Below are 26,659 nucleotides of genomic sequence, written 5' to 3'. Positions count from 1 at the left end.
AAAAACCTATTAAGAACAAAGCTTGAAGGAAGTGTCTAGCCACTTGCTGAGAGCAATCAGGGACTGGAACTAGAGTCCAATGTGAGTAACTAGAGAATATTAGAGAGTATGACAGGTATACAGTACTTAGAGTCCAATGTGAGTAACTAGAGAATAGGAAGCATTGGACTCTGCAATACTGTCCGAAGTTTTGTAAACAAAGGTAAACAAAGCAGCCACAAAGGCGAAACAATAGAGAACACAATCAATAGTGAATGATAGAAGAATAGATAGAGAAAGGAATGAAAATATATAGGTAGCACAAAGGTGCAGAATCACCAAAACTAACACTCCCCCCTGATGCTGCACCTCCCAAGCATCAGCTCCCCCCTGATCTAATAAGTCCCATCATCTTCCTGAACACTTCCACTTTAGGCTTGGCAAGAGCCTTGGTCAACAAGTCTGCAGGCATTTCAGCAGTGGGAACAAAGGTAGGAGCAATCTGCCCAGAGTCAACAACATCTCTCAACCAATGCCATCACAGATCAAGGTGTTTCATCCGACCATGGTGCTCAGGGTTCTTGGATACAGAGATGGCAGATTGGTTGTCAATATGAAGGGTGGAAGGAGAGGTGATAGGATAGCCCATTTCCTTCAACAAATTTCGCATCCAGCAAATCTCTTTGCCAGCCTCAACAGCAGCAATGTATTCTGCTTCAGTGGTGGACAGAGCAACAATGTTCTGAAGCTTGGAGCTCCAGGAGACAGCACCAGATCCCATCTTGACAATATAGGCACCAGTAGAACGACCAGAGTCCTTGTCACCACCATGATCAGCATCAGAGAAAGTGGTGAAGAGTTCAGTGGAATTGGGATCAGGACCAAGGACAAGGGAATGATCAAGGGTGCCTTGCAAGTAGCGGAACAAGTGCTTGACAGCGCTCCAGTGAGTAAGACCAGGATTAGAGTTATATCTGGCAAGGACTCCAACAGTGTAGGCAATGTCAGGACAAGTGGTAGTGGTCAGATACATCAGAGCACCAACAGCAGCAAGGTAGGGAATGTCCTTCATCAAAGCAGCATCACTGGATGTTTTGGGAGACATGTCCTTGGTGAGGCGCAAACCAGGATCCATGGGAGTGGACACAGGCTTGCAGTCCTTCATGCCAAAGCGCTCCAGAATGTCCAGAGTGTACTGATGTTGGGAGAGGGAGATGGTGCGATTACTTAGGTCTCTAGTGATGGAAATGCCAAGTAGGTAAGAAGTAGGGCCAAGATCACGAAGCTTAAAGTGCAGGGAGAGGTCCTTGACAGCTTGGTCAAGTGCAGAAGTAGAAGTGGATGCCAGTGTCATGTCATCAACAAAGACAGGCAGGATAATGCGCACATCAGCTCTGTTAAAGACATAGATGGCAGAGTCTGAATAAGTACGCTTGAATCCGAGTTTTTCAAGCACAGTGTGCATCTTCTGGTTCCACATTCTGCCTCCCTGCTTTGTCCCATAGATGGCCTTGTCCAACTGGCAAACAAGATTGCGAGGACCCTGATGGAATCCCTCTGGCTGATGCATGTAGACCTTGACATCCATGACTCCATTCAGGAATGCATGGGAAATGTCAATGGAGCGCAAATGGAGGTTGTGGATGGCTGCAATGGCAAGGACAACTCTGATGGATGATATGCGGACAGTAGGTGCAAATATTTCGAGGAAATCAAAGCCAGGGCACTGGTTATAACCTTTGGCCACATATCTGGCCTTGTAGCGCTCAACAGTGCCATCCGAGTTGCGCTTGATCTTGAAGACCCACTTGCCACCAATAGCCTTGACTCCAGGAGGTAGTTCCACTAGTGACCAAGTACCATTGCGCTCATGAGCTTGAAGCTCTTCCATGGCTGCCTCTCTCCATTTATCTGCATCAGGACGCTTCATTGCATCTGCAAATGACCTAGGCTCAGCAGAGTCTCCAAAGTGTGCCACTTCATCATCAACTGCCTCAGAATCACTGTCATCACTCTCAATGGCAGGAGTAGGTTGTCTGTGTTGAAGCCACCATGGTCTAGGTGGTCTCCTAGCCCTTACAGGGCGTCTCAGTGCAATAGGCAAGTCAGGAGAAGGTGAGCGATGAGGAGGGTGATTTGGAAGCTCAGGAGGTTGATTCACAGGTGGTTTTGCATCAAGGTCCAAATGAGGCCCATTGTCAGGCAATGGTTGAGGCTGCTGAAGCGCAGCTGGTGGGCCCATATCTCCCCCTGGACCTGGTGCAGGGACATCCTCAATCAGGCCCAATGGCATGGATAGCGAAGGTGGAGTGGGAGGTGGAGGCGGGACATTGTCAGAAGACCTCTTCAAGCCAGGGAAGTAGCGCTCATCAAAATCAGCTCTCTCAGAGATAACAGTGTGCTTGGTGGTAGGATTGTAGAATTTCCATCCCTTGTATCCCTCAGGGTAACCAATGAACACACATTTCTCCATATGAGAGCCAAAGACGCCTCTTTTGTCCTTTTGCACATGCACATAGGCAGTGCAGCCCCAAACGCGAAGGTGAGACATGTCAGGCTTGCGTCCATACCACAACTCAAATGGAGTGGCATGGGCCACTGCATCAGTGGGACACCTGTTCCAGACATGCACCAAAGCGGACAGACATTCACCCCAGAAGCTGTTAGGCAATGCAGACTCTGATAACATGGCAGTGATATGCTCAGTCAGAAGTCTGTTTGCTCGCTCTGCCACACCATTCTGCTGAGGACGATTCCTGGTGGTATGCTGTCTGACAATCCCATGGTCATCTGTGAATTGCTCAAATTCCTTGGACATGTACTCTCCCCCTTTGTCATCGCGCAGAGCCTTGATTTTACGCTCCAATTGAGTCTCAGCATAAGCCTTGAATCTCTTGAAAGCATCAAAGACATCTGACTTGGCCTTGAGAGGCACAACAACACGGAATTGACTGTGATCGTCAATGAAGGTGACCCAGTAGCGATAACCAGAGAATGTGGGGGAAGAGACTTGGTGTACATCAGAATGGATGAGGTCCAAAGGATGAGCAGAGCGAGTATCAGATGAGGGGAATGGATTGGCATGCATCTTGCCAGACAAGCACGGTTCACAGACAGGATCAGGAGCAGCCTTGGATTCCAGTGTAAGCCCAGTGACCAGATCTCTCTGTATCAGTCTCTTGACATCAGCATGATGGTGGTGAGCCAATCTGCGATGCCAGAGCATCAAATCAAGTGGTATAGTCGCAGTAAAATGTCCCAATTCAACACAAGCAGCAGTAGATCCATCAAGGAATGCTGCATTGTTGTCATTGATAGTTGCAGTGAACAAGAGAGTGTTGTCACGCATAAAGGACATGGAATGAGACGGAATAGTGACATTGAAACCACTTTGACGAGTTGAATACAAGACTGAGAGGAGATTATTTCGAAGATCTGGTACATGGAGCACTCTAGAGAATTCCACAGCCCTAGCCACTTTGCCATTCATCACAGGATTAAACACCACAGTACCAACACCAGCTGAATAGACAACAGTGTGATCAGCCAGCTTGATTGGCACACGATATGGGGTATAGTGGTGCATCCAATGACGATGAGGTGTCATATGAGAAGTGGCGCCTGTGTCTGCATTCCAATCAATGTCAGCATCAAGTTGGAGAGGGCAATGAGGATCAGAGGGATGAATGGAACGAAGACTTGCATTCCCAGCTGATTCAGTGACCACAGTAGATGAATTGGCATTGTTGGGCGAAGATTTGGGCTGCTGAGAGGTATTCTGAGAGTTGCTGGAGCCTGCCTGAGCCTTATTGCCACGCTTGTAGCGATTCTTAGCACCCTCCACTGCCTGTTGGTGACTAGCAATGTATCTGTGGCATTTGTCTTGGGTATGACCAAGTAAACCACAGAAATCACACTGAACACGAGTAGAGGTGGTAGATTGGTTGCAATGATGGCAGTTAGGATGGGTGCAGGTGCTATTGGCAGTGGTAGACGAAGAATGCAAGGCAGAATCGACTTCAGCACGACGACGGTGATTGACCTCTTCAGCAAGGAAAGCATCCCTGAGCTGGGTCTTGTCCAAGGTGCCCAGAAGTAGTAGAGATGAAGTGAAGTGGGCATATTGATCAGGAAGCGCCCTAATCATGGCCATGCATGTCAATTCATCGTCCAATTCAGACAATGAAAAGCCAGTAGGACGAAGATTTTGAATCTGATGCATGCCTTCGTCAATTCTGGTCATGAGAGACTGCAGGGACTCGTCCTCCTTCTTTCTGATAGAGAAGAAGTCGTCATAGGCATTAAATCTCGTCCCAGGCTTCTTAGAGACGTGCACAATTGCCAGTTTCTCCCAGATCTTGACAGGATCATCAATGATGCCATCAAGATGGATGCGCTGCTCTTTGGTGACATTGAGATATAATGCACCAGCAGCCTTTTCAGCTCTCAACTCCCATTTCTCTATTGCTTCAGCGTCAGTCCCAGGACACTTTTCAGTGCCAGAGACGAGCCTCCACAGTCCCTTGGTCATCAACCAAGCTTGCATTTCACCACTCCACTGGGGGTAGTTAGTGCCAGACAAGGGATGGAACTTGGGATCAGAGTCAGACATGATGGGTGTTGTATAAGACAATAGAGCAATGATAAATGATGTAGGAGACGGCTATAGGCGATGGAATAGTGGCAAAGACAATGGGCAACAGTAGGAGGCGAGCAGATAAGATGGTGAGGCGGTAGAGAGAGGATATGGAGAGGGTCAGAAAGCGCAAGGATAGGTCCAAATAGGATCCAAAAAGCGTCCAAAAGCGATCCAGGAGGGTGCTAAGGCTTCCTAGTGCTGCTACAGGGTTACGCCTGTGTTCCCCTTTCAATTCCACACTGATATTAACAGAGAAATCGCCTCGAGACAGTGTTGGTTAATAGGGCTTGTATATGAGTCAACAAAGTGACTTAAGCTCCCCAAACACCGCAGACTGAGAGAGGCTCTAGGCAACAGCAAACTGAGGCAATGCAGGCGAGCTTCACAGTCTATAGGCTTGTTCTATCTGATAATGGACAGAGTAGAGAAGATTGGAGCTTTATGCACACACCAGATATGCCAAAAAGCGAAAAATAGGGCAAAAAGTCGAAATTGATGCAGAGACAGATAAGATGGATGGATTGCCACCAAATCAGAGGTATAGGGAACGTTTTTATAGAGTAATAGATGGCCCAAATATCACAGGAAGTGAAGCACAGGATGTGGAGATATGCAATAGGAGTCCAATAGGGGTGAAAGTGCCAAAAATGCGAACTTCACAGAGGATGATGGAGTGGATGGATTGCCCCCAAATTGACGGTGTAAAGTGCAATAGTATAGGGTAGTAGATGGCTCAAATAGGGCCAAGATCCGAGCACAGGGTGTGGAGATATGGAATAGGGGGCCAAAAGGTGATCAAATGATGATGAAGGCTCACAGAAAGATCCAGCTCAAATCCAACCGCTCTGACAGGTCTCCTAGGGTTATTTAGGCCGTAGAAGACGATGGTAGAAGTTACAGGACAATCAGATAAGGATTGGGCGAGATATGGTGCAGATAAGACCAAAAAAGCGTCCGAAATGGGGGTAACTTGCAACAAGGAGTTGTTGTTGGAGATCAAGATGAGATCAGAGTAATCTGAGGTGATGGATGAGATAATAAGAGTCCCAGAAGACAATGGTTACGATGGATAAGCAGTAGGACGCTTGGATGGTGAGATATGAGGTCAGGAAGATGGCTAGAGCACAGGGCTCATAACCTATTAAGAACAAAGCTTGAAGGAAGTGTCTAGCCACTTGCTGAGAGCAATCAGGGACTGGAACTAGAGTCCAATGTGAGTAACTAGAGAATATTAGAGAGTATGACAGGTATACAGTACTTAGAGTCCAATGTGAGTAACTAGAGAATAGGAAGCATTGGACTCTGCAATATTGTCCGAAGTTTTGTAAACAAAGGTAAACAAAGCAGCCACAAAGGCGAAACAATAGAGAACACAATCAATAGTGAATGATAGAAGAATAGATAGAGAAAGGAATGAAAATATATAGGTAGCACAAAGGTGCAGAATCACCAAAACTAACAAAACCTTGTGTTGAATATATTACTTACAATGACAGAATAACCTTATACATTTTCAGCCTATGATTTGATCCTACATGCTAGCTTTTAGATACATTCCTTTTAGGACAAGTTTCTCATTCCTAACTATGAGAAACACCTTCCTTATTTAGACAATAATCTTTGGAATCTTCCTCTTCTACTTTTATGCTTGTTTATGGAACCTGACACCTCAGCCTTTTACTATCAGACTGAGTCATTATTTTCATAGGAAAATACAAAGTTAATACCTTGCACAAGTGGCTGAAGAGGTTTGCAAAATTGGTAGGGCCATAGAGCTCTACACTATGCAATTTGGTGGTGGGTCCACCATCAAAAACAACTTTTCCCAGAGGTGCCCTGGGTCATCAAACCAAAACCATAACCACTCTCACGGGTTCAAGCTGTTTGGGCTGCAACCAGGGCAGGGAGCCCCCATGGATATCAGCACAGTCCAAGACAGACAGATGTGCAGATTAAAGGGGAACTGCTACAACTGCAGCCAGGAGGGACACATGTCCCAAGACTGTAGAAAGGGGGTGCAGGCCACCCAACACAAAAATAATAATAACCAAGGGTGCCAGGTGTGCCAACTAGAAACAGAAAAGCTGGACAATTGACTCAATACTCTGGCTGGCCATTCGACTACAAGATCTGGGCCTTCTTCTATGATCAGCAAGTTGCTGAAATAAAGGCTCAGGGAAAAGAAATTGGAGCTTAGGTCACTTGGGTGCCTTCACTCCTCTTAACATTGAAGTAAACCACAACAATGTGGCCGTAGCCCCGGTGAGACAAATACTAGGGTGCTTGACTCTGGTAAAAATAAAAATAAACATATAGAAAAACCTACAGTAGAAAAACATGTTTCTTTTGACATTTCTTCTTCTTCTTTGGAGCCACTTTCCACAAAAATCCCAAGGTGTGTGTTGATGTGCACATGTTTATTCTAAAAAGAGATCCATTTAGATGTTTGTGTAGAAGACCTTCAACGCGATGTCAATGATGAGAACTGTTGTTAGAAAACCACACACAAAAACAAACTAATACACAATCCTACCAGATTCCACGGAACTTGTTTATGGGCTTTGCCTCCTAGAACAGTGGGTGCTCTGGTTGTTCGTGGGGTGGTATGTATGACGATCCTTCAAAGTAAAACCCAGAGATGTATGGGTGTGGGTTTTGAGGAGGAGGGATAGTTGAACCATAGAAGATAGGGGCTTTATGATGAGTATAGACGAGCACTACCTTGCTAATTGTAGCACAAGGTAGGTTTGAGAACAATGAGATGACAAGGTGATGAGGTTCCCAGTGATAGCAGGCTCCTGATGCACAAACTGTAGTGCTCAGAAGGACTCTAATCGGAAGGGATGATAATGATTTTCAAAAGTGACGAGTGATGATGACAGCAGTTAACAGTGGTAGCAGTGGGAAGTGTTGTGACCACACTGGATCACAAGTAGCAGAGTAGTGAACTTGAGATTTAGAGAAGAAGTCTGGATTTGAGTTCTTGTTTTTTTTTATACTTTTTTTACAAGGTAGAATACAGGGGTTTATATAGTAAAAGAAAAGTAGGCAATGCACAGTATAGCTGTGCAAAAAGAATGAGAAAGAACATGAAGGAAGGAATATATGCTGACGAATCCTGCATAGATAGTACAGGATAAGATTGTCAAAAAAAGGAAAAGAAAGGGATAGAACAATGAATGCTGCGAGTAATGTCACAGGTTTGTACAGCCATAAAGTAAAGTCCAATAGCAAAAAGAGAGTAGGAAAATCATGATGTCATGGGAAGTTACAGTAAAAAAAGGGCAAGGCAAAACACTATCAGTATCAACACAGTTCCTTTATTGTCAGTCAGGCATTCTAAAAAATATGTGTCCATAAAAATGATTCAAAAATCAAAAATAATCGCACTGTAAATGAATGTTCTGCTGAAAAAAAAGAAACTAGAGCCACCGGTCCACCACCTAGTCCAAATCCGACAGTTCCATGGCCTTACCAATGGACTGGTTGTGTTGGACCACCTGGTCAAACGAGGGAGGGAGAGGAGTAGTCCCAATTTGGAACAAGTGAGTCCCAGGCAGCTGTGAGGCAACAATAAACTATAACAAAAACAAAACCTGCCTTCTACTGCACTTGCAGGGAGTAAGAGGTTTGATGAGTTTGAGGTCCACAGATGCTAGTAGATATAGCAAGTAGAGGACTGGGGAGTAAACTCAAGGGTTTTAGTTGAGGAGTAAAGCGGGTAAATTCAGTAATAGAAAACTAAGGAGCCACACATGAATAGGTAAGGCTTTATATAGTGAACGGTTCGTTCCTCAGATCGAAAGGAGAATATACAAAAAGTGGTCTGAGGAATCAATCGACCAATAAGAAAAAGGGAGAGTAACTATTGTACGACTTTTAACTTGATTAATCAGCAGGTGAGAGACTTGTACTAATAATAGAGGATTGTCACGCGTGTTCAGGAACCGTATCCTCATAGTGAGGTACGATCCTGAATAAGGTGTTTATTAGTATCACCAGGCTTTACTGAGGCTTGGAGCTGGTTGGCGAGATGCTTACTACCAGTCCTTACTCCGTGTGCTGGCTGGCTGGGAGCGATACCCAGTCTCTGATCTGTGATATAAAATGGTAGCGATGGTTAAGAAAGCCTGTGAGGGCTATGAGAAGTAAAACGGCAAAGGATACCTCTAGCCCTAGAGCCAGAGGTGTAACGGGAAAAGTGTTCGAGAACCAAGACATGGTGAAGATAGGAAAATAATAAAACGGTCCTTACATGTACCCAAGTGAATGGGACAGCAATGAACATGGGCAACGCAAGGGGATGAACCTTCTCCAGCTCAAAAACTACCCACCCGCGCTCCAACCAGGCAAGACGAGCGACCGATGTTTTGATAGTATATGATGGTAGATCAACATCATAAAGATGAACCTGTTGCCCTATTTAAACTGGCCGCTGGGGCTTTGCTAATATCAGCAGTGGCACGTGGTAGTCGACGGATCGGCAACGGAAGCGGATAGGAAGTGGTGACATCAGAAATGGTGGGGGAGCAAAGAAGATGAGGAGGAGGAGGCTGGAGGTGACGAGGAGGTGAACTAAAATGGGGATCCAGAAATGACCGTCGGGTGAGAATAAAAACGAGAGTAAGGGACCCATGGTGGGGCTAGGCAAAGGAAGGGAAGTGAAGGAAACGACAAAAGCGAGGGCGCAATGCAATGTGTAGCCAGTGGTGACGGCAAAATTTGCCGAAATGCCGAAACGCGGAAAGTACCAAATGGAAAAGCAAAGGTGAGCGTGACTGGATTGCCTAATAGAGGTGGTGCTGATCAGCCACAAGTTTGAAAAAGGCAATACTAATTACTATTCCACGTGGCACTGTGCCTGTGTATAGAGGTGGTGCTGATCAGCCACAAGTTTGAAAAAGGCAATACTAATTACTATTCCATGTGGCACTGTGCCTGTGTGGCGCAAAGGCGAGTCTTTTTGAATATTCGCTTCGTTATTGACACCTGTCCATGCTACCAATCAACTTTGGTGCATGACAGCGCTTTTCACTGGCACGAGAAGTTTTGCAAATCCGAGGGAACTGCCATCCCACCTTTACTGTGAGAGCTACAAGAAGAGACTGGCATCGCACCGAAAGCTCGTGCTCCACCTTGTAAATGTCGCAAGGTTCACACAGCTGGCACTCGGTCCTGAAGGACCACCCCTTTCTCCCCAGATACACCAGACGGCCAACAGCATGAGCAGCTTCAGCCAGAAAAGGATTCTCTAGCTTCAGGTGGTCTCTTCCAGACTGCTCCGGACGAGATCAACGATGATTTTGGCTACTTTTCGGTGCATAAAGTCATATATACACCTTGTTAACTATCCCTAATCTTCACAGCAGCTGAGCAAGCGCACCACACCCACCCCCGAACCAGCCACGCCCGGCACTGTGCCATCTGCAACAACAGGTTCCGGGCACTATCGTACAACCATAGACGAGGAAGATGATGAAACCGATGAAGAAACAGGTCGCCACCCCCGTCTGTACCGGAAGGCAAGACCGGCAAAGACTAGAGTACAAATGCAACATGGCTTTTGTAACAACCAAGAGTTTGTTACTCTGGCGCACAACTCAGACAAGCTATAGAGAGGATGATGAGGGAGTGGTTACCCGTTAGGCTTCAACAAGTTAGTTGTGAGGATACAACAGGAGGACTCGCTGAGGAGTCTCCTGGATCTTATTGAGGTATATATACTACTACAGGTTGTTTGTACATGTTGTACTATACAGTTGATAAAGCAGTGGCTGATGATGTCAGAGGGTGCAGCCCGTGTGACCAGCCCCACTGCGTGAGAGACTTGTAGCTAAAATAAGAATAAAGGTAGTGTAGCGCGAGACAGTGGGGTTTGAGCAAAAATGGAAAGTGCCGCATGGCACAATGTGTGAAAACTACAGTATAAAGTTAAAGAGGAGAATGAAAATTAAAGGTCCGAAAATTGTGTACTGTAACAGCTTTTTCCACCACACAGTGCAATACTGTGTCTCTCCCTCCTTCCTCTTTACACTACCAATATCCTGCAAGACCTATCAACTAGTTCATTAATCCACCATGTTATCTCCTCCCTGTCTTTCCGCATGTCTTAGCTCTCGTCGTCGCTAGCTAGTTTTTTTGATGTACACTCTCGTTTTTACTATTACCAGCAATCCAGTCATTTTCAAGTGTCTCTAGCAGACTCTAAGTAGCTCTACTGACAACTATTTACGAAAGTGTGAAATTAGAGGCTCTTAGAGGCCTTTGATCTGGTTGTATATTGATAGCTCTCTTGTAGAGTCTCGTCGAGATTTTGGCTGTGAGTTAGTGGCTTATAAAGGCAAAATTGACTACTACTAGGTTCCTCTACCTGCCACTCACAGCCTCTTGTCACTTTTGACTGGGCCTAAGCCGCGATGAGTGCAACTCGTAGAAAGCGGTGCAAACAGCCAAAGAAGACAATTACCGATGCGTCGGTAAATGCCGTGATACTGCTCTCTTCGACCGTCACCGCAACGTCAATGCATCAACGTACAACACAAACTAACCGTCCTTCCTTTGAATTCCCACTCAACGGTCGTATTCCCCCAAGCTGCTTGGCAGAAAGCTTATCTGCAGACACTCCTAAGACGAAGCGGGTAAGCTTGTTTGTACTGGTTTATTGTGGGCAATAGCTCATTAGGTTAGCCCTGATCTCATGTATCATGACGTTGGTGACAGCTTTTTGCGACGCCTCTCCAAGGAAACAGCACACAAGGAGTTTTTGCCATGTCGACGTACTGGAAATAATCGCATCGCTGTCATCGTGACCCACAAGCTCCCACCCTGTGAAGCCAAGACGTCCGAGCCTAGCCAAAACTCTAGGGAAAAACTCCGTTCACCACGCTCGTCTAGTGCTCGATAGACTACCCATTGCATCGCCCCCGAGAAGGTACCCACGATGGGTCTTCCCTAACTATCCTTGCGACAGCTCCTTTGTCGTCGGTGTTGCCCATAGGCATCTATTGTGTATGCGACATCGTCAGGACGCTTATGCCGCACCGTGCGCCAGGATGGCCGTGCTTGTCGCGGATTGTGCACAGGTACCTTTGCTGATGGTTATAGAGGATAGTCAGACAGACACTTAGGTACGGTTATAGAGTCGACCCCACCGTTGTCAATCCGTCGGCTTTTGCGATGCAAAACAGAAAGGCTAGACAAGACACCGGTACTGCGGAAACATGTTGTCTTGGCTGTGATTTTAATGTTTGGATTGGCTCCTGGATTGAAAACGTGCTCTTGATACCCGATGGGATACGTTGGGTGGTAGCGGTGTGCTATTGGCAAGTACTATGAGCGAACTTATTCACGTTTGCGTTGCTATCTTTTGCTAACACGGAATACTTCAAGCTCTATTTTCTCAGCCACAGAATTTCATCTTCGGATGGGTCTTTCTAGGCTATGGATCCTTCTGCCTTATTTTAACGGACGGCCTTCGCAACGTTCCAAAGCTTGCGGTTGCATATGATCATTATCATCTTTCGAGTGATTCTAGTAATCTGTCCTTTTATATATCGGCTGAAAGTCCTTTTCTTTGGATTCCTCATATGTATAGCTTTGTAAATGTTACACGCAGTGACGAGTTGGCGATGTCGTTTTCGTCGCGTTACCTCTGTCGCCCTATGCCACCGGAAGGCACATGCTCATTTCTCGTGTTTACACCGTTGGTTTGATTTTCTTTGCAATTTTGCAAATCCAGATATGACACTCAACTCGTTTCACCCAATAACGGCCCCATAAGTCTTCTGGTTCATTTCCACGATCTCCAGACGGACAGGAGCCAGGATGGGCCAAGTTGGGAAGTGAATGTATTTGCAAGAGCTTCTGTTTGGATCATTGATATCGGCGAAAAAAAGTCGGCTTTGAAGATCCTCCGTGCTCAGGTGGTGCTAGATTATATACACATGCTTAAATTATCTTCTCCATCGCGCTTCGCGTTCGATAAGCGTACGGAAATGGGACTGGTTTGGCACGCTCTTGGTGCGCAGGCATCCTATTTGGACCACGGAGGATAACAACCTCCGTCTTCGAGACGGAACGTTTAGACGGACTGTCGCAAAGCCATCACCTAATCGATGAATATCATTTGTTGCACCCCTTTACAGTGGGAGCCGCAAAGACGTTTGTTATATAACGATTTGAGGTCCAACCGAGAACATGTGCAATTGCCTGCTAAAAGATACGTTGGTTCCAACCAACATAGATTGTAAGAATACTATTACTAGTACTCAGGTAGGATAGGAAGCATAACGAGTTCTGTAAACTACGTATTCGCCTTAGCATCTAATAGAGTATCCTATTTAGGCAGGTATCAAGGTTGCGTTTTCGGCATCCATCCAGTGCTAAACCTAATTCGATTTTGGCCTATCACACACATCTACTACCCAGCCCTATGCATTGTTGAACACGCATCTGATACACTAAGATCTTTAAGGTGCAGTGGCCAGGCCAGATTTCGGCTGTCATCCCAGTAGCATCAGAGACACACAGCGAGAGTCACGGTCTCAACGGTACGACCTCGGCCTGTTCCGCCTAGTCCAAGAGGATCGAAACAAACCAATCTCAGGCTAGATCTCGCTGGAAAGACGCGCTTCTCCTGGAAGACCGTTGATGAAGATGTGAATATCTGCCAAAGTCAGCGGCCCTTCTTTATCGTTAAACGGTGAGTGTGTTTCCGTCGTGCATCGCTTGACGTCTCATTTTCTGCTAGTGACCGTGATTTGCAAATACGGTCTGTTACACTACTCCTCGTGCCGAAAAAGTTGCAGTATTACTCATGTCCATAGCCTATTAACTTCTTTATAGCGTTCTTTCAGGACCAGAAAGTCCACATACACCTACATCAGAGCTATTCGCAGCCCCAACTTCCAAAAGTTCCAAGTTTTTACAGACACGAACATCAGTCTTGCCTTAACATGTCACGCACAGCTCACATTCTGGCCCAGCCAATCATGTTTCCCTTTAGTGGTAAAATAGCAAAAAATAGATTCATGAAGAGTGCCATGTCTGAGCGTCTGGCTACTTTCTCTACATACGACTCCGACGAACGGGGTCAACCAACTGAAGAGCTCATACGCCTCTATGACACTTGGTCCAGGGGCGATATAGGTGATAATAACACATCTCTTGATTTTAAAGTACCAGCTTTTAGCTCATCTTGTATTTTTATCAGGTATTCTTATTACAGGGAACATTCAAATCAAACATGATCACCTAGAAGCGACAGGTATGATGCTTCATGTTCACTCTTTTTAGAACTACTAACTTGACACATATGATTACATAGGAAATGCTATCATCGACTGGGACCTTCCGTCCGACTACGTCGACGAATTTTCCAAGCTAGCTCGAGCTGCTAAAGCGCGAGGGAGCCTAGTAATAGGCCAGCTGAGCCACCCAGGTCGACAAGTTTCAATCAACATCCAACCCTACCCAGAATCTGCCTCTGATATCGAGCAGCCCCCTGCAGGTGGTGTCGTTTTTGGACGTCCATCCCCCTTAACGAGGCCGGCTATTCAAGACATCGTGGATCGGTTTGCGTTTTCAGCTTGTGTTCTTCACCAAGCTGGATTTGACGGTGTACAAGTACGGGTTTATTATTTTACTAGCCATGGGAAATGGTATCCAGAGTATGACGGCTGATTTTTATAATTGTGATTTTGTGGGGTTAGCTACACGCTGCACACGGCTTCCTACTAGCGCAATTCCTTTCAAGGCGCACAAACCAGAGGAAAGATGAATTCGGTGGCACACTCGCCAACAGATCGCGACTGCTTTTTCAGATTATTGCCGCTATCAGAACGACCGTCAATGATCCCAAGTTTATAATATCAGTTAAGCTCAATTCTCAGGATTTCACCCAGGATGGATTCAGCGCCAATGAATCAAGAGAGATCGCCATGCGACTTGAACAAGCGGGAGTGGATCTCATCGAACTTAGTGGTGGCACGTATGAACTAGCTATTTCAAGTTCTCATTCCGCACAGGAGGTATGCTGCAAGCTAGGAGACGTCTACGTGTACTAAACAGAGTCTCTTTACCACTTTGCAGAGAACACCTGCGGTGGCTCGTGAAGCCTACTTCTTGGACTTTGCCGAACAATTGCGTCCTCATATCAAGCGGACTAAGGTTGCTGTCACCGGTGGCTTCAGGTCTGCAGCAATCATGGCGAAAGCTGTAGACGAACGAGCCGCAGATAGTGCGTGATTCTCTCACTCGAAAAGGCTCTCTCATATCCTTAATCTAACCGTAATAATCTAGTTATCGGCTTGGGCCGTCCACTTACAGCAGAACCACTGCTAGTGAAAGAACTTATCGCAGGGGAGAAGACCCAAGCGAAAGGCGACAAGTTCCCAGAAGGCCAGCTGATACGAGTACGTCACCCCCCGTTGCTGTGGCCCGACGAGCATGGGCACAGCTTACCTTACAGCAGTGAATTTAATTACTTCCCATTTTTCTGTTCCTTTTTGCTTAGATGGCTGCCGCAGCTTCACAAATCGCGGAGATCGGGAACGGCATGGATATCACTGACTTTGATAACGGGTTCAACGTTTCAAGATTTTTGGCCAAGCTGCAGAAAGAGATGCCAGCTACGATGTCGGAGGCACTTTCTTCGCACAATAGCATCAGAAGATGATGACGCTTGTATTAGTGATGGAGGATGTACATTTTGTTGGATTTCTTATCTACGGAGTTTTGCGTGCTTGCTTTTTCCTCTTCTTCTTTGGTTTTTTTTCTGTGTAGGATAGTCTATGTAATATCAGCTGCCATACCTTGTATTGTCAGATTTACGCTTTCACGCTTTTTACTTTTCGCTAAAAAACACGTTCATGCCGGTGTCAAAATTTGTACAAGTGATAGATATATATATTTTTTTATTATTTCATTTAGTTCATCGCAGTCACAAGTTCACTAGCATTCTGTGCTTCCGGGTTTCAGAGTTTCGGGGTTCTAACGTGGAGGTGCGAAGTTTGAACACAAACCCGCAAGTTGCAGAGGTTGACCCACTTTCGCGAACGAGACGAAGAAGGGTTCCTATTTAGGAAAACCAGGTTCGCTCTCCCGCCAAACTGACGCAACTCAATCTTTTCGCGTTACCACCCTAGTTTTCTTCACTGCAATGTGAAAGTCGGCATAATGCAACGCTTGTTACAAGCTTGTTTCACTATCAGTACACGTTGTATGTTATGCTCACACATGAGCACGAAAACTCTAATCAGCCCCACATCAATAAAAGTTGGATCAGGTCGCCGCCGGCCTAGGGACAGAATCATGCCCCTCTCCTATATAGCTTCTACCAAAAAATGAAGCCGTAATTATGATGCGGTCATTGACTTGAATCCACCTGTCCATCCGGTCTTTTGAGATGAGTTGCTTAGCAGAAGCTGTCGCTAGGAGTGTTTTTTCTTTCGTCGCACTCATCACTTTATTTTAGAGAGGCTAGGTTACGGAGGTAAACAGCCTCCGCTATCCATCCTCCGGGTCCATCCTCCGAGTTCCCAGATCTCGTCTCGCAGAAAATAGCAGGACATGCACTATTGATATATTTCAATTGATTGTACAAGGTTCTATGAAAATCAATGGACATGCAGCTGAGGTGCGAGGATTACGCTAACCCGAACGTTTCGCCTTGGCACCAAACTATCGCAGGAGATTTTGCCATCTCCGTTTGGCTGTAAATTTTTTTAAACCTTGTGCATACGTAGAGAATCTCTCCATGGAATGCCCTTCATCCCAGGGGACTTCCCGGCTTGGCCTGTGAAATTTCACTGCGAGCATTCAGATTGCAAGTTTGGCTTCTCGTTTAGATGCCCGCGCGTCCATTTGAACTTGCATCCGCAACCATGGCACTATGCTCCGAATGATAGATTTTTTTCCCGGATCCTGGTGATCGCAATGTGACACTGTTAATCTGCCTAGAGTATAGTAAGCTCTATCCCAGTGCAGATGGTGGATGGTGAATGGTGCCTGGTCCCGATATAGACCTTCCATCCTGGACATTCTGAACAGATGCTGTACAGTCATTCTCAGGCCCTTCAGAACGAGGTGAAAGATGTGACGCAGTCGGATGCTCGACTCTGATCGATATGGCAGAAATACTCATAGAGACAAATATGAGCAAGGCAAAAGATGTTACGTAAATCACATGTTTTCGTCTCTCTCGACCCCGCGGGCACGGAGGTTGCAATCGTCCGGCTGGTGTAACACACACCAAGACCGGATGATCTATATGGTAATACGGCACGCCGATCCCTTTTTTTCCCTACGTGATGTGAATCTCATGTGCATCATGTCAAAAGGTATGAACGGAAAAGTGCCTACCTCTACTCCTTGATATATTTTCGCCGTACGGATATTGCTATCTGCGAGCGCGAGTGAATAGAACCGAATTAAGCACGACATCCCGCTCGAATAGTTATATTGTCGCTTGTGCCTGCTCTCCAGACTAGTATGGTTGGATATAAACCTGGAAGTCAAACTCACGTGAGCGTTGACAGAGTTTGATATTTGCTTTGCATGTAGGCGCGATGCCATTGTCATCCATGGGCTGCGCTGCTGGGTTGGAATTCACATGGACGTTTTTTTAGATCCGAAGCCCCCCGGTGATACCCAATAACATTTGTCTGGTAATCAAAATATAAAAAACAGTGCCACCTCGTGCCTTGATAAATACAACCGCAGAGGATTTATGTGGTAGGGTTGAGATGATGTGATATTCGGTCCTGCAGGAGAATGGGCGCTGGCTCGCTTTTCGGAAGCGCAAGGAATGTGCATTCGTTTTTCAGGCTTCTAGTTCGACGTATTGGGCGATGTGACTTGTGCTAGGATCCTACGCCTGCAGGTGAAGTGGAGTTGAAAGTTTGTTTAGTAAGGAAGGAGCTCGAAAAGCCCAAACATCAAACATCAGATTCGAATTTCTCACTCTTACTCGACGTCTTCTTCAGCTTCCGCCCACGTACTTGGATAGAGCGCGGTGATAAACAGAGTTTGTTTCATTTGACCTGCGTGTTTGTTCACCCCTTCCTTCCAGAATAATAAGTGTTCTCTGGGAACCTGTTTTTGCGTGCAGGGCACTATGCACACACTTCTTCCTCCAACATTTCTGCATTGCGCGCCACGGAACTAAAAGGCCTCCGTGAGGAACGAAAAGTACGACGCCTCGCTGGGAAGGTTGGGCGCCTTCGAATCATGGTATTGTAGGGTTGAGCACGAAGATTGAATACAAGGTGACAAACAGATAGGTAATAAGAGCTAGATTGTTGGAAACACAGCCCCGACGAGTAAAGTGAATACGACGCCTCGCTGGGGTAAGTGAGGCGCTAGTTCCAAGATCTGTCCAGGTGTAGGGCGCTGAGCGTACTCTCGGAGTTTAATTATCAGGGTATCAAGCATATCTGATAAGTGATGATAGAATTGGGTTGCTGCTTATTTTGAGAATGCTTTAACTGAAGTGTCGCCGAGAACGTATGTATTAACTACGTGCATCTCGGGAGCTTGGTTGTATGCGCGGGTTACTGCAGGTCTGGGGCAATCGTAGATGATGGCATGTTATCTGAAAACCATGATACAAACGTTTGATATGCGTGCATGATCAGAATGCTCGGAAAATATGGATGTTGATTCGTTTTTTAGTGATACGATGTGATCGAAAAGAGTAAAAAGATCGCGTTGTACAGGCGATATTACATGGAATTCAGCGTGGCAATAGAAGAAAAGCGCGTAAAGTGATAAGGAACTTACTTACGTCTTCGTCTTGAACCTGCGGGATAGAAACGCCCCTTCAGGCGCGTATGATTATACTAATAGTGGTACCAGATGACGACGGGAAACATAGCGTTCGAGCTGTAACGAGTTGATGCATACCGATCGAATGGACCCACTTGAACCTTTGGAACGTACGAAGCAATTAAGTAGTTAGGTCACGCGATCGGTGTAATCAAGAAAGATCAGTTACGTCCATTGAGCTGAGACGGGGTCTTGTATTTGATTAACAGGCTTAGTCAGACAGAACCAAGGGAGCGAGGCCAGGGCTCATCAAGTTACAAGTGGTCAAGCCTATGGTTGAGTCGTGTTTCAAGTGAGGTGGATATTGCTTATTTGTGCTGATAGTCATGTGCGAAGTGGTGATGTGCATTCAAAGGCCCCCAAATATCCGTGCGGTACCACCTTGTTTCGTCAGAAGTTCGATGAAAAGTGACCAGATGTGGGTGTTTGATGTGGGTGTTGTGGGTGTTGTTGTGATCTACGCCGCTGGAGAAAAGAGTCGCCGAGTGATCTGTGCTTGTCTGTGCAGGTAATGCCACACCGGGTACGGGCCTCATGGGAGGACGGATGTTTAATTATGGTTGCGGTTAGTTTGAAGAAACCCGGAGGTGAGCATACTCAGCGACACATTTGAGTAAGACATACAAGCTGGCACCACGGGTGATGAAAAGTACCTGATCATGTCAGCGGCGCCACGCTAGCTGATTATGAAGACAGGTGGGTTCGGTGTTCGACCTTGATTCTGTTTCGCATTTGCCATGAACGTATGAATCAGATGCGATGGGCGAGGAGTGGATGAAGACGAGCGCTGACAGTCCCGAGAAGGGATGCAGGGTAGCGTGGGCGCGCGAAGAGACAGAAAGAGCGAGATGCGTCTGGCAGATCTCACTGATAGCCAAGTGTAAAAGCTTGAAAGTCACAGGTCACATGACCATATAATACAACATGTGTTGGGGTCTCACCGGAAGAGACTGTTTGCTCGGCCGCCGTCGGGCTGTCCCCTTGCACGACAACGGCGACGCAGCGATTGGCGCGGAGTCTCGGCCGGAGGTGGGGCCGATGTGACGGTGACGTGATCTGAACTCGCATACTTTTATTCACCGTGGATTGACAGCACTGGAGTGAATTCACAATTCTTTATCAATTACTTGTTTGGTTTCGTTTCGAATACTTGTGTCCCGTCAGATCGCATATAAGGTTCTCCTCCCCTCGCTTTCTAGTTAGCCCCTCGTCTCATCTCACCCATGCTTACTTCTCGTCCAGGTAACTTTCGTCTTCGCATAGCCAGAGACATCCTCCAGGCTTTGGTGCTGCCCCCCATCGCCCTCTCTTTCTACACCCAATGGACACATATTCGCCTCGGCTACTGGTCTTTGCCAGCTTATGTTCTCTCTATAGTCCTGGCCGCAGTTGCAAGAGTACAGTACTCTGATTTCGCACAGGCGCGTGAGGCCAGGCGCCTTGGTGCGCGTCCAATACCCCGCGTCGTTGGTAAATGGCCAGGAAATATCGACGTCATGCTTAGATTCAAGAAGGGCTTCAAGAAAGGCTACATATACGAACCTTATCTCCAGTTGTTCGAAGAATACCAATGCACCACTCTCAACACCCGCTTTCTATGGACTGATAATGTGAGTATTACTGTCATCTCATCTACTATCAATTGGTTTGTATCACTTGATCCACGTTGTCCTTTGATTATGGCTCTCTGGAGCGCTAATCAACTCGTGCCAATGATTGATTGACACGAACCACCCACCGGCATATGCCCCATTCCCTATTTGTCTCGGCTTAAATTGCCGATACTTCAGAAAGCAGCGCTCACACCCCTTACGTGATTCCCAGATTATCAGCATGGACCAAGAACATTCTAAATACGTCCTTTCAACCGGCTTCAGTCATTTTTGGAGAGGTACCGCCCAAAAAGAGAGATTGTGAGACTATTCCATTAATTATATTCCCGCGTTTTCAGCCCAGCTTCTCACTCTAATCACATCTTTTTCTAGAGAGAATTTCTTGGGTGATGGAATCTTTAATCGTGATGAAGAGGTAAGCTTTGATTCCCATCTCTTCGCATTATCTCATACTGATATCTCGTTCCATTTACAGCAATGGAGAATGGTCCGCCTTGCCATTCTCTGACTTCCTCGCACGATGCTTACGCCACACTGATCCATTTAGCATCGAGCCATGGCTCGCCCATTTTTCGCCCGTGATCGCATCTCAGACTTTGAGCTCTTTGAGAAACACACACATCACACGCTGGCCATCCTGTCAAACATCGCTTCTTCTGGAAGACCTTGTGATGTTCAGGACCTCTATGCCAGATTCACTATAGACGCATCCTCCGAGTTCCTCTTCGGCCAGAATCTCAATACGCTTTGCGGGAAACTCCCGGTGCCCGGATGCGAAGATATGAGTGCCAAGGGAACCGCAACAAATGATTCTTGGGGATCCTTTGTCCAAGCTTTTGAGGCTGTTCAGCAAATCGTCACGCTGCGGGGACGCACAGGGAACATCTGGCCTCTTTTCGAGTTATTTGAGGACAAGACAGCTCCCTATGTCAAAGCCATCAATCAATGGATCGACCCGCTTGTCCAGAACACGCTGTCTCACAAGGCGGCCATGCAGAAGGCCGGTGTACAGAGTAATTTGCAAGATAAAACCTTTTTACAGCATCTGGCTGACAGCACTGAAGGTCAGCTACCCTCTTGAATTTTAATTATGTAGACTAACTAGCTGATTTGGTAAAGACGCTGGTGTTATTCGTGATCAGCTGCTGAATATATTACTGGCGGCGCGAGATACGGTCAGTTAGGTCTCCGCTGAACACGGTCGATTTTAACTTGATGGTACATTTCTAGACGGCCTGCTTATTAACTTACGTGACCTATTTCATGGCTGTGTATCCGGACGTCACCAGAAAGCTGCGCCAGGAGGTTTTGGACAACTGCGGCCAGGAGGCACCCACTTACGAAAATATTAAACGACTGAGGTACAGTAAGTTACTCCATTCACTCCACTTATACTCCTCCTTGGGCAATACACTCACCCCGGTCCCTCTACAGTGAAGGCCGTCATTGATGAGACGCTCAGGCTGTACCCCCCAGTCCCTATCAACCAACGCCAAAGCAGACCCACGTCATGTACGCTTCCGTCGCCCGACCCTACATACCCCTCGGAGTCCCGCCAGCCACTGTACATGCCAAAAACGACAACCTTCTTCTATTCGACGCTTCTGATGCAGCGGAACAAGACCCTGTGGGGCCCTGATGCGGATGAGTTCGATCCGGAGAGGTGGATTGACCCTGAGAAACTCTCGAAGTTTACGGCGAATCCTATGATGTATGCACCTTTTAGCGCTGGTCCGCGTATTGTACGATGATCTACTCCATATTTTCCTTGATGTTGAACTAATCTAGGCCTATTCTAATTGTAGTGTATCGGCCAGAACTACGCTTTTAACGAGGCTATGTTTTTTCTCGTGAGGCTTTTACAACGTTTCGACACCTTTACGCTTGCGACGGACGCCCAGCCCAAGAGTTCACTCCCGCCATCTGAGTGGAAATGCGGGACTGGGCGAAAGGCTGTTGAGATGATTCGCCCAGAGGCAGCAATGACACTGTTCATTAGTGTGAGTGTTCTTGGGGGGCTTGCATGGAAATCTTGACATTCACTGACGCGATGCTTGGCGATAGGGCGGCTTGTGGGTACGGCTAGGTCGATCGAGCTCTTCTATGTGAGATGTGGTTTTCGTGATCGCACTACTGTTCTTTTTATGGACTTCCGGCGAAAGAAACGAAGCGGTATCCTTGGGTTTATGATGGGATGCGCAGGGCTGACCGGACATGGGATTTGCAAGGCCTCGACGGACATTGCATTAGCATTTTCTTATTTATTCCTCCGTTATTTTCAGGATAGAAGACATCACTTGAATATACCCGATAACCCCTTGTGACTGTCGCTGTACATAACTAGCTTGTATTTGTAGTGGGCAACATTGAACCGGGAAAACAATTGTGGATTTCGGGACTCCGTCTGGTTGAGCGCTGTTTGAAGACTTGAGGGTTTGGCTTGGCTTGGCTTTTTTTTTCTTTGCGTATCTGAGTATTTGAATGACTAGAACGCGCTTGTCCACGGCGCCTGAACGGATTAATGTGATGCAAGGTGTATTCCATTCTCTATTCTTCCTTGGACGTGTGGGCGCACAATGGGAAGACTGTTCTCCGTTCTGCCCACCACTACAGCCGCTCGTGCACGATCGATGGCGGCGTCTGTTTTGTCCTCTCCTTTATTACAGCCGTATTCAGACAGAAGAGTCCCCTCCCCACAACTGGCATGAACGTTCCCCTGGAATATTTGAAGCAACAGCGCCGTGTCTGTCATCGCCCCCTCCACACTCACAATGACTGGAGCGTCTCGGAAGAGAGTATAGCCGTCAAAGCCTTCTGCGATGAAATTTACCATCGCGACTGTGTACTGCGCGTCTGAATTGAGCGGTGTTGACGTGACACCTGTCTCGTGCGCATTCATCGGATGAACTGTCTGTGGTACTAAGGATGGAATGGAGGAGTGGCTGCGGACGAGGCAGGCAGTTAATATGCGGGAGCCAACGGGGCGACAAGAGTCAACCTTGATGGATAAGCCGGAGAGTTGGAAGAACCGGCCGTCAACGATATCAGATACTGAGTTTTCTAGCGCTGATAGGATGGTGCGCCCAGGTAGACGCTTTACTACGAATGGATTGTCAAATGGAAGGATATCTAGTAATGCAGTTTTGTAACAAAATGATAAGACGCGGAGGCAAGGGGGTTTAGCCCGGAAAAGGGGGACGTACCGATGAGGTCTTTAACTCGCCCTCTTCTAATATTCAGTTACAGCGTAGTCCTCCAGAGTTGATAAGCGCGATGTCAACGTCGTAGTATGCGCGTACGGCATCTGCGATCATGTTCCCAAGGTTTGTTTCTGTAGTGCGGACGATGGAAGAGCGACCGTCAAGTGGGATGGCGGCGTACAGCACGGGCTTGTCGATCACGGTGGCCATCCTGCTCTGGATCGATGACAGAATGGTGTGTATGACTGAGTCTTCGGGATGGTGTTTGGGAAGCGATATATCTCGCATTAGATGTACTGCGATAAGAAATCACTTTAGAGGTCATAGCAACACAGATTACCAACAAAGGATGGAGTTGATCTTTTCTTACCCTTGACATTTTCGACACCTGTCTTGCCGTCCTTACGGAAAACGTGGAGGTGCACGATGCTATAGCTCTTGAAATCCATACCCGACTTGATGATTTTGATTTTCCCTTGAAATATATCGTTAACCGCTGACATATGTGATCCGTGGACGAGTGGATCGTGATCATGCCCGCCAAGGATGAGGTCGACGTCCTCACTGCATGCTTCGGCAAGTTTAATGTCCTCCTCGAGACGCATGTGGGTGAGAGCGATGACAAGATCTGCACCGTTGGATCGAAGAAGACGAGAGACGCGCTGCGCGACGGGAATTGGGTCGAGGATGCGCGAATCAATTGGGAGATGTTGGCAGTTTGATGGCCAGTCACTGGATTGATAGCGACATCAGTGAACTAGTTGACTAGTGAAACAGGACTAAGAAGAAAGACTAGACTGACGTTCCTGCAAGACCGAAGAATCCGATGTTGTAGCCTCTGTGGCGGAGTATGAGGTGTTCCTTCGCTGAAGCAAGCAGACGGTCATCGGAATGCACGGCGTTGGCGAGTAGCCAGCGGAACGTGCATTGTTCTGAAAGAGCCGAGAGAATGTCTTCGCCAAAGTCAAAATCTAGAGACACAGACAAAGACAAAGAATTGTGCACCGCAATGAGTTATCAAAGTCAAATGATGAGAGAGACATTCTGAAATACTGCGAGACATACCATGATTTCCGTAACATGCAACTGTCGACGAGGAGATGATTGAGAACGGGGATGATGTGTTCGCCTTTCATCACCGAGCTTTCTAGGGATGGGCTAAATGCATCCCCACTAAAGACCGTCAAAGGCTTCTCGTCGTCTATGAGACCTGATTTTGCACTCCGTAAGTCATGAGAAAAACGGCCTAGGAGTTGGGTTTGGATGGTACTGTAGAAGGTCATGACGTCATTACATGCAATTTGCAGAAAGAAAGCTGGACGTATGGAGCGTGAAATTGACATACGATGTCGTTGAAGTGATAAAACATCAACTCGTCAGTGCAGTATTCCATTCTTGAAGGTCGGAGCTGAGGTGGATCCTATCATACCAAAAGACCAGGCACCTTAGCGATAACGCTAGCTACTTCGGAGCTCTTCAGGCTACGGAAGTAAACCTGTCGATGAAGTTTCAAATGAGAAAATGTGCTTTTACGAGGAAGTGATTGAAGTCAAGACATTCAGGATAAGCATGATGGTTGGCGCGTAGACTCAAACGCGGTACCGCGTTTCCAACTCTGACTCGGAGTCATTCCGGAAACATACTAGGAGGAAGTACATGGCACAGCCTTGGCGAAGCAAGATAAAACACGTCAGCTTGATTGCGTGCTGCACCTTTCATTGGAACATAACCTGGCTATATTGTGATCATGGTATACTCCTTGTGAATGGCGAGGGGATAAGTATGTGAGCAAGCGTGTAGTTATATATCAGCCGTACGTGGTCAAAACCGTGAGTGCGCGACCTGCATGTAGCCTGAACCCAACCCAGTAATCGCTAAATAGGTCAATTGAAGTCTATCATGAGTCTACTATAACTCCCAGTAAGTAAATACACTAACCACGATACCGTCAATGGGGGAAGGTTCAAAAAGAATAATTAAGACAAGAATACTGTAATGGGTGAACAGAAATCTGAAGATGATTGAGAGGAGAAGAGAAAGCTTGGAAACCATGCAGATTGTAATGATTTGGAATGATGCAGTGTAAGGATGAATGGTAACATAACACATGGATGTGATACAACAAGAAAGGTGGAATCAGTATATCATAATATTGTACGTATCTTCCCTCCTAAAACAACGACGAAGTCAGATACGCTCAAAGCAGTCGACACAGACTGTGCCATCGCTAAATACATGAACTGATATTAGCATACTGGTGAAATATCCGACTCTGGGTCTTACTTTTGTACGTTCTCCACAGAGCAATTGCGACACAAAGTTCTACCACACCCGGGGACAAGCCACTGACCATCGATGATCGTCTCCTCATCGCCTTCATCCCTATCTTCCTTGCCTTGGCCATGGCATATGCCATTACCATCGCCTCCGTCTCTCGCTTTTCGTCTCCTGCCGGCGACGACTGGGGCGACGTCACAGTTTGCGGTCGACGTATTGAGCGAGAGAGCAGGGCGGCGGGGTGATGGCCATATGTATGGCAGTGATACGAATGGTGAGGGGGAAGGCGAAGGCGAGGAAGTCAGCGAATGTGAAAGTGTGGGCGTGGGCGGGAAGGACGGCGTGCGATTGTGAGCGGTACACGTGCGCGAGCAGATGATGCAAGTCGGTGATGCACATCTACAAGCAAGGATTTACATTATTCAGATGCATCTCGGTTATATGGCTCTATAGCTGCTAGTACGAACCTTGCACAGAGTAAAAGCGCCCCCGTACCAGACCTTGAGCCGGGGAAAAGCGCACGGTGGCAGGATGTACAGGACAGGCCTGCCACAAGTGGTTTTGAAGACGTATTGTTGGTGCCGACAGCGCTGTTTACATTGGAAGGAGCCAGTGCAAGTGCTGTGACTGTTGAAGTTGGCGACGAGCCAAGCCTTCTGCGCTTGAAAAGTGGTTTCTTGACTGACGGAGTGGATGTCATACCACAGCAGGAAGCAGGACGAGAAAGGGGTAACGAGGTAAGAGAAAAACCGTGGAGAGGCTCAATTGACGACGACTGCGTGGTTAGTGTCGAAAACATTGCTACGACGCCCAGCGATACGAAAACCGTGACAAAAAGAATGAATCACAAACGGCGTCAATTACAATTCCGTGACGACTTGGTTGGTGTGGGTCTTCGAATGCCGTGAAGGGGGAAAAAAATTACATACACAGACCAGTGTACGCCGAAGGGGAGTCGAACCCCTGCCGCTTGCTTGGAAGGCAAGCATGATAACCGCTTCACCATCGGCGTGATAAAATGTGGATATCGTTGACGCATGTTGGTGCGGAAATATCTTCCAGTAAGCGATAGCCTGGACCTATCACACTGCGACATCTTAGCTTTCGCCGTCATCGTCATCGACATT

General features: G+C 46.9%; 9 protein-coding genes across 9 annotated transcripts; 5 read left to right on the top strand and 4 right to left on the bottom strand.

The window, feature by feature from the left end:
* Positions 1–3,466: 3,466 nt before the first annotated feature.
* Positions 3,467–3,925, bottom strand: SERLADRAFT_338187 (uncharacterized protein; the record flags this gene model as incomplete). The annotated part of the gene is made up of 1 exon (XM_007320040.1): positions 3,467–3,925. A coding segment is annotated over one exon (459 nt), but the record flags the coding sequence as incomplete, so codon positions are not given.
* A 161-nt stretch (positions 3,926–4,086) lies between these two features.
* Positions 4,087–4,537, bottom strand: SERLADRAFT_393562 (uncharacterized protein; the record flags this gene model as incomplete). Its single annotated transcript, XM_007320039.1, has 1 exon — positions 4,087–4,537. A coding segment is annotated over one exon (198 nt), but the record flags the coding sequence as incomplete, so codon positions are not given.
* Positions 4,538–11,103: 6,566 nt separating this feature from the next.
* Positions 11,104–12,579, top strand: SERLADRAFT_471331 (uncharacterized protein; the record flags this gene model as incomplete). The annotated part of the gene is made up of 3 exons (XM_007320038.1): positions 11,104–11,256; positions 11,306–11,700; positions 11,758–12,579. The coding sequence occupies 2 exons, from the start codon at positions 11,651–11,653 to the stop codon at positions 11,951–11,953; spliced, it is 246 nt and encodes an 81-aa protein (XP_007320100.1).
* A 427-nt stretch (positions 12,580–13,006) lies between these two features.
* Positions 13,007–15,544, top strand: SERLADRAFT_416439 (uncharacterized protein; the record flags this gene model as incomplete). Its single annotated transcript, XM_007320037.1, has 9 exons — positions 13,007–13,319; positions 13,368–13,388; positions 13,444–13,765; positions 13,830–13,883; positions 13,944–14,242; positions 14,329–14,646; positions 14,708–14,855; positions 14,918–15,030; positions 15,132–15,544. 7 exons carry the CDS (start codon positions 13,573–13,575, stop codon positions 15,291–15,293), a joined length of 1,287 nt encoding a protein of 428 aa, XP_007320099.1.
* Positions 15,545–16,483: 939 nt separating this feature from the next.
* On the bottom strand, positions 16,484–17,538 carry SERLADRAFT_471328 (uncharacterized protein; the record flags this gene model as incomplete). Its single annotated transcript, XM_007320036.1, has 2 exons — positions 16,484–16,919; positions 16,979–17,538. The coding sequence occupies 2 exons, from the start codon at positions 17,195–17,197 to the stop codon at positions 16,590–16,592; spliced, it is 549 nt and encodes a 182-aa protein (XP_007320098.1).
* Positions 17,539–18,928: 1,390 nt separating this feature from the next.
* SERLADRAFT_471327 (uncharacterized protein) lies at positions 18,929–19,367 on the top strand (the record flags this gene model as incomplete). The annotated part of the gene is made up of 1 exon (XM_007320035.1): positions 18,929–19,367. The coding sequence occupies one exon, from the start codon at positions 19,202–19,204 to the stop codon at positions 19,358–19,360; it is 159 nt and encodes a 52-aa protein (XP_007320097.1).
* Positions 19,368–19,544: 177 nt separating this feature from the next.
* Positions 19,545–22,421, top strand: SERLADRAFT_471322 (uncharacterized protein; the record flags this gene model as incomplete). The annotated part of the gene is made up of 11 exons (XM_007320034.1): positions 19,545–19,618; positions 19,685–20,052; positions 20,267–20,355; positions 20,428–20,470; positions 20,531–20,542; positions 20,603–21,119; positions 21,175–21,230; positions 21,286–21,421; positions 21,490–21,797; positions 21,861–22,055; positions 22,120–22,421. 10 exons carry the CDS (start codon positions 19,939–19,941, stop codon positions 22,162–22,164), a joined length of 1,515 nt encoding a protein of 504 aa, XP_007320096.1.
* Positions 22,422–22,573: 152 nt separating this feature from the next.
* Positions 22,574–24,538, bottom strand: SERLADRAFT_439630 (uncharacterized protein; the record flags this gene model as incomplete). Its single annotated transcript, XM_007320033.1, has 6 exons — positions 22,574–22,771; positions 22,826–23,184; positions 23,300–23,551; positions 23,626–23,987; positions 24,058–24,226; positions 24,343–24,538. The coding sequence occupies 6 exons, from the start codon at positions 24,536–24,538 to the stop codon at positions 22,574–22,576; spliced, it is 1,536 nt and encodes a 511-aa protein (XP_007320095.1).
* A 682-nt stretch (positions 24,539–25,220) lies between these two features.
* Positions 25,221–26,261, top strand: SERLADRAFT_393548 (uncharacterized protein; the record flags this gene model as incomplete). The annotated part of the gene is made up of 3 exons (XM_007320032.1): positions 25,221–25,482; positions 25,539–25,931; positions 26,000–26,261. One exon carries the CDS (start codon positions 25,665–25,667, stop codon positions 25,884–25,886), a length of 222 nt encoding a protein of 73 aa, XP_007320094.1.
* Positions 26,262–26,659: the final 398 nt, after the last annotated feature.

Source organism: Serpula lacrymans (assembly GCF_000218685.1).
Source record: "Serpula lacrymans var. lacrymans S7.9 unplaced genomic scaffold SERLAscaffold_9, whole genome shotgun sequence".
Classification (NCBI taxonomy): domain Eukaryota; kingdom Fungi; phylum Basidiomycota; class Agaricomycetes; order Boletales; family Serpulaceae; genus Serpula; species Serpula lacrymans.
This window is presented reverse-complemented; position numbering and strand designations above follow the sequence as displayed.